This window comes from Peromyscus maniculatus, chromosome 20 (assembly GCF_049852395.1).
Source record: "Peromyscus maniculatus bairdii isolate BWxNUB_F1_BW_parent chromosome 20, HU_Pman_BW_mat_3.1, whole genome shotgun sequence".
NCBI lineage: Eukaryota > Metazoa > Chordata > Mammalia > Rodentia > Cricetidae > Peromyscus > Peromyscus maniculatus.
Window position 1 is genome coordinate 36,490,394 of NC_134871.1, and position 7,107 is coordinate 36,497,500.

Genomic DNA, 7,107 nt, shown 5'->3' on the forward strand with positions numbered 1-7,107 from the left:
CAGCTCAGCCACCTTCCGGCGGAGGCCATTATTTAGAGCTCTTTGGGAACAGTGTCCAATACTGCTTCCTGCTAAGCTTTATGGGTTATGGCTTCTGGACATGGAGCTCATGTTGGAAGTCAGCAGTGGGTAGTCCTTCCAGTATGACCACAGTTTGGCTCCCTGGGAAGGATTTTAGTTGAGCGGGGCTGAGGTAAAGTCAGAGATCTCAAGTAAATTCTGTCCTCACTGGCAGCAGTGGTAGCCTTACCTCAGCTCAGGCTTCTTTCCATGAACCTCATGGCCATGGTCAAAGGCTCTCTGGCTTAGACACTACCTAAATTCCTCACTTTTTCAGGCCTGATCTGCAATTCTTCTCAACTCAGCTCTTACCTCACTCTCAACTGGAGCCCGATGAAGACTAGCAATCATGTCATCTGTCACTCTTCAGATTCTTCTAGACTAGAAAAATTACCCTTTGTCATTCTCAACATGAAGCAATTTGTCAGTAGGGATGTGAGGCCTAGAGGCCTAATGCCTACTAGAGATTCACTTCAGTCATGACATGTATTTATTGAATGCCTACCAAATGTCAGATGCTAGGGGTGGGCTACATGGACAAAAGTCAACCTCAAGGATGGTACAACTTACAGATAAGAGGCCACTGCAGAAAAGAGACTCAAAGCCTGCCATGTTTTATGATTTTGCTCATTGAGGAACAAACAAACATCCAAAGATGATATAGGTATTGTAGCTGAAATACAGTCAAAGGGCCAATCCAGAACATTCTCAGGTCATTATTTCTCAATAGCAGGTAAGCCTCAGCCACCACGTGTACCATCATGGGTCTACCCCAGACCAGATTAGCCCCTGGATACAAGCCAAGTGGAACTCACACTAAGCAAACATTTGGTATGAAGTGTGTGAAGTCTTTGTTTTAGTTGGACGACTGCTAGGTTTTGGTTTATGTTTATCACCTCATACCTTTTGCCTTCCTCCCCCTCTTTCCTCAGTCTCGAATTGCTGGCAGACGTACAGTATGCTTTTGGACTGCCCTTCTATTCTGCCTACCAGGGCCAGTTCTCAACGGAGGAGCAGAGCCTGTCCCTGAAAGTCATGCAGTACTTCTCCAACTTCATCAGATCGGGGTATGTGGCCCACTGTTCTCCTGAATCCTATCATGTGCTCCCTCCCATTCCCGCAGCTGAACGCAAAGGCCACATTTTTTTTTATCTGTTGACTCACCCTAGCCACAAAAGCTGCAGTTCTCTACTACCATATCCCTGTCTCAGATTCGCTGTTTCTAATCAAACAATCTTTGTGTAGATAAATCATGAGGAAAGCTTCCAGCCCGAGTGCCTCCTTGCTCAGACACACTGATGCAATAGGTCAGGATTTCTTCAGCCTCTGTCCTGTTGATGCTTGGAACCAGCTAAGTTGTGTGTATGTGTGTATCCTGTAAGATAATTGATAGTGTCTCTGGCCTCTGTCCACTAGACACCAACAGTATACACTGTGTTGTTTACATAACTGTGCTAAAATGCCCAACAAACAGCTCATGGGAGGAAAGGTTTATTTGAGGTTCCAGTTCCAGAAGGTTTGTCCTTGGTTGCTTTCCCTAAAAGCATCATCACAGCAGCAGAGGTGTGCAAAGAGAACTTCTTCACCTCATGGAAGACAGGAAAGAAAGAGAGAATGGAGATCAGGAGGGACAAGGCACATGATATTCTGAGTCCATTCCCCACTGACCCATTCCCTCCAGGGAGGCTTCACCTCTTAAAGATCCAAATGTCTCATGATGGTCCCACAAGCCAGGAACCAGGCATTTAACTTGGGGACCTGTGGGGAACATTTTACATTCAAAACCTCGCACTCAATCCTGTTCTAGTTATGGGAGTCAAAAAATGTCCCTGGCAGCCAGGCATGACAGTATCACCTGTCATCCCAGCCTACAGGCTAAGGCCAGAGGATTGGGATTTCCAGGCCAGCCTAATCTATATAGAAAGACCCTGTTTCAAAAAATAAAAATTAAAAAAAATCCTCAGGCATAGCCCAGTGTCCCCTGGGGGTCATACCAATCGGAGGAGAGCCATTCTGTGCCCCATGGGTACACTGCCACCTTAGGATGTCAACTGTGGTGTGTCACTCTGGCATTCTTGTGCTCCAACATCTCCCACCTCCTCCCCAGTAGTCTCTGGTCCCGTCCTGTGGCACACCACTTCCCAGATGCGCTGTTCCTCCCCACTCCTGGTACTACTTCCTTTATCCACTTCCTTTATCTCTAGACTAGAACTCTCATAGTTCCCCCAGGGAGGAGAGAAGCATCCTGGCACAGCTACAAGCTAACAACCTCGGACAGTAAACGCAGAGCAAAGAAAGCTTCATGAAGTTTTGCTGTGGAAGTTGAAGGGAAAGGGACGTTTCTTCTTGTTAGAGTTTTAGAAAACGTTTTCCTGAGTAGTAAGCAGCATCCACACAGGACTTTCAAGCCATTCAGATGCGCTAAGGGAAGCTGCTCTGGGGAGCGGGTGATCTGAACCAAGGCAAGTGGTGAGGAAGCAAGCACCCTGGCTGTGAGGATGGAGCTGATGAGATGGGGATCAGATTTAGTGAGTAAAATGAATCATAATGACGGCATCTGGAATGTGGAGATATCAAGATGTCCTTAAGATGCTTCCAGAAGGGTGAGCTAACAACTGACATAATGAGTGTCCATCTTTCTTGGGGTCAGGGCTGATGTTTGCACCCAGGCTCGTGCAGCCTGAAGGAGGGCACTCACTTTCACCAGGAGAGCTTCCAGGGGAGGGATGCTTTGGTGGAAAGGTCTAGAATGGTAGTTTTCTCCCCAGGAGGAAGGTAGAGTGGATGATGAGAAAAGAGGTCTTAACATGTTTTAGAATCTCCACTCTGTTCTGAGATTCTGAGGCCGAATGACTGTGTTGACAAAATCAACTACCCTGGAACCCTATAGCCTGGAGATCAATCTGTTGTCCTGATACCTCTGGAAGCTGATATCTTCTTCATGTGACCTTAGCCTATGGCTTCCAAGGTCACTTCTGACCCCACCTTCTTATCCACGGCTTGCATAAGCAAGGTCCTTCAGAAATGGGGCAGGGTAGCACCCAGATCAAAGGACACCATAGAGAAGGGGTACCCTGTTCTCCTGAGCATTCAGAAAGACGGGGCCCACACTAGGTCCTGAGTGGCACCACTGAGTCGTGAATTGGGTATGGCCTGTTAAAGGTGATTTCAGAGAGCTTTTGTAGCCCAGTTAGGGTCTCAGCTGGAAGCTGGACCAAGTGAGTTCCCATCTGGAACTCAAAGTCGAATGGTTTGCCCTTGAAGGCCAGAGCAAGTAGGATGTGATATCAAGTGTTAAAAAGAAAGATGCATTTCCCCCAGAGATGTTGCTTTTCTTCTCACCTCCCTAGAAACCCCAACTACCCACATGAGTTCTCAAGGAAGGCAGCTGAGTTTGCAGCACCCTGGCCCGACTTTGTCCCTGGAGCTGGAGGAGAGAGCTACAAGGAGTTCAGTGCCCAGCTTCCCAATCGGCAGGGCCTGAAACAAGCTGATTGCTCCTTCTGGTCCAAGTACATCCAGGCTCTGAAGGATGCAGGTAGTATGCGCTGGGAGATAAGAATTTGGGAGTGTGTTGGATTCAGTGCCTACTGATTATCCGTGTGTTGGCTTCCACTGCATGCATGGAGGCTGCTAGGTCACTGGGTACTGGAGGTACAGCCCCTTTTCATGAGGTGCCCACAGTCCAAGACTCTTTGGCTGCCAAGAGCCTCCTCCTGTTCTGATGGGGAAGGTGAGGGCAAGCAAGGGTGGGGCTCAAGGAGAGGGCACTGGACAGAGGGAGGGAAGGGCGTGTGAAGGGTGAGTGGCAGCCAGTCTCTAGCCAGCAGCACTGGTGCAGGCAGAGAAGGATCTTTAACCTCTTGGAGCCCTTTGCAGGATTACATAGAAAATCTCAGAGAAAGAGAAGCGGTGAGGTATAAGATGACATTCCCACTTCCTGCTCCCGGGGCTTAAGGGGTGAAACGGACCATGGTAAGAGATTAGGACTATAGAAACAGTAGGATGTCCTTAAGATACTTCCAGGAGAATAAGGAAGCAAATGGCATAATCCAGTGAATGTCCTTCCTCTTTCCTTTCCCTGGAGTACCTGCACCCAAGGGCCTGTACCCAAGGGTCTGAAGGGGTCCCAGGGGAGGGATGATTTGGGGGAGGGTCCAGAATGACAGTTCTGCAGGTAGAGAGGGAGAGGTGGCACATCAGAGAAGAGACCTTTGTCAAAAGTGTTTAAGACTCTCAACTCTGCTTTTAGCTTCAAGACCAAGTGAGTCTCCTGACATTCCTAAGGACCATTGTGCCCTTAGCATGCCCCTGCATCCTGGAAATGAATCTGATGTCTGTGGGGAACTGATAGGGAATGAATCTGGTCCTGGGGTCTCTTAACAAAGGATTGATTCTGGTCCAACCTGCCCTTCCTTTCGTTTCAGATGGAGTCAAGGATGCACAGTTAACCAAGAGTGAAGAGGAAAGTTTGGCAGTGGGGTCTGGGCTGGAAGAAGACTCAGGTTCCCTGGAGACTGGCCCTAAGAGCTACAGCAAATGATCAGCCCTGAGACCTCCCATCCACCCTGGCAGCTCCATCTCGAGCTGCCCACCATGGTGATTTTGCTCTATACAACCATTTGCTTTCAATAAAATGTCTGCACACAGCAAAGCATTGGTGATTCTGGGTTGTGACTTCAAAGCCGTTCTTGGTGACACTACACCAGGTGTCAGTGTAAATCTTACTGAGGTTTGGCTCCCAGGTGACTGGGTTGTCAACAATATCTATAGAGCATCCACCCAGCTTCCCTGGAGAAGCGAGGTTCCTGTCCCACTGAGAGAGGAAGTCGGGCAAACAGAGGACAGGGGTGCAGAAAATGGGCCTTCACCAAAGGCAGGGGCTCCAGGCAGACAGTTTCATCTAAGTGAAGGAAAGCTCCAGAATGCAAATAGGAGGACTAGGTCTGGGGCAGCAATACAGCAAGAGGCAAGGAGGTCTGAAGCCCTGTGTGATGGTAGAGATGGATGGAACAGAAGGGTAGAACTGGAGACTTTGATTGCATGTGAGAAGGAGTGCGTGTCAGGAAATAGGATTACCCAAGCTTCAAGACAAGCATCTAGTTTCTGCTCGTCCTCCCTAAAGGGAGCACTGGTAAGAGCAACTCTCTCTGTCTCTGTCAGTCTGTCTGTCTCTGTCTCTGTTTCTGTGTCTCTGTCTGTCTCTGTCTGTCTGTCTCTGTGTCTCTCTGTCTCTCTCTGTCTCTGTCTCTGTCTCTCTCTCTGTCTCTCTCTCTCTCTCTCTCTCTCTCTCTCTCTCTCTCTCTCTCTCTCTCACACACACACACACACACACACACACACCAAGGCTAAGTTGGAGCAGGTGGAATCCGTTAGCACTCTCTGTCATTTGCATGGCACATCATAAAATGTGTTCACACCCGTCATCTCGCTTGAGTTCAGACCAAACTCCACGATGCTTCGCAGGTTGGATGGGGGCTCAGCAAGGCTAGTGGGGTGTTAGGATTCAGAAAAGAGTCGGGGAGGGAGATGGAGCCTGACTCAGTCCCACGCCTCAGTGGGACTCTGAAGCCGAGGCTAGCCCAGCATGTTTAGATGGCTTAGAGCAAGTCCTTGGGCTCAGTGGCTCCCAGCCATGGCTTCTTGTTAGACTTACCGGAGAACTTTGGCAAACCCTAGTACTCTGGCTACCCAAGGACCACACCAGGCATGAATTAGGTAGTTTCGGGAGGCAGGGCCCAGACACCAGGGGCATCAGTGTACCCAGGAGTGTCCACCCCTCTCACTCTCACCAGCCTTTGGTTCCTTTGCACAATGGGTAACCAGAATACCTGTCACTTCAGAGCTGTCAGGGCTCAGACGCCTCTTGAAATGTTTAGTCAATTTAGTTTCTGTGATATTAGTCTAGTCCTCTTCCAGGGGCAGCTAGGCTGGGATGGGTAACTCAGAACAAATAATCCCTTAACCGTGCACTGCGGAATCACACATAACACGTATGTGCTGATCCCTTCCTACAACATGGGTGCTCAGGTGAGACTGTCTCTCTGAGGCCTGTGTGCTTGGTGGAGTCCTGTTTTGTGTGCCGCTGTCTTCTGTTTTCCTGGCTTTCTCTCCCAGGGGGTCAGGACTCTTGCTTTCCCAGCATTCATCACGGGGCCCAGTGCAGGATGATGCTCTCTGTAACACAGAATGTGAAAGCTCCACCATCGGATGGATCAGTTGCAATTACGGGGTGGCCACCATTTAACAAGGGATAAAATGGAAGCCCTTTTAATTTTCTTACATCTGCCTTATCACAGTAGTCACTATAATGACCCCCTGAGGCTGCGCCAGCCTAATCCCTGGAACTTTAGATGGCATGTATAGTTATAGTTGATAATCAGCTGGCCTTCAACAGACCAGAATTAGCTATGTGGATCAACTATAATGTTAAGAGCCACTTAGCATCGACTGAGGAGGCAGAACAGTGGAGCAGAGGGAGGATGGCATGGGAAGATCTTGCCACAGTATCGCTGGTTTTTAAGATGGAGGGAATGGGATGTGGACAAGGGAATGTGTGCAGTTTTGAGAGACTGGAAAAAGCAGGGGATGATTCTCCCCCAGGGCCTCCAATACAACCCATTAGAGACTCATGTCTGGCTTCTGATCTACAGAACTGTAGAACAATGAAACTGAAAGTTGGTAGTAATTGTTAGAGAAGCTATTGAAAGCTAATGCATCATTATGCCTGTTGACGTGTGTGTGTGTGTGTGTGTGTGTGTGTGTGTGTGTGTGTGTGTGTGTGTGTGTCTTCTTATGTGCTTGCCAGCCACAGGCATAGCCAGCTCATTGTTTTCCTGATAATAAAAAGTCCACTCCACTCTAGCTCAATATTGAAACTCCAGATCCACCAGCATTGCCCCTAAAAATGCATGGCCACCCTGTTGGACTGAGGGTGGAACACATTGACTGTTCCTTTGAGCCCTGCATGTGTGAGGTTGGGCACTTCAGGATGACCTCTGCTGTTTTATTCCAATTCTTTACGACCTGAAGTGGAAAACATTCTGT

At 48.7% G+C, this 7,107-nt stretch overlaps 1 protein-coding gene across 1 annotated transcript in view; it reads left to right on the forward strand.

The window, feature by feature from the left end:
- Positions 1-4,714, forward strand: part of Tg (thyroglobulin) — a 186,485-nt gene extending 181,771 nt beyond the window's left edge. The window contains exons 46-48 of the mRNA XM_076556000.1: positions 993-1,127; positions 3,411-3,598; positions 4,488-4,714. Coding sequence (XP_076412115.1) covers positions 993-1,127; positions 3,411-3,598; positions 4,488-4,603 — 439 coding nt within the window. The 3' untranslated portion in view covers positions 4,604-4,714. The remainder of the gene's footprint in view (positions 1-992; positions 1,128-3,410; positions 3,599-4,487) is intronic.
- Positions 4,715-7,107: the final 2,393 nt, after the last annotated feature.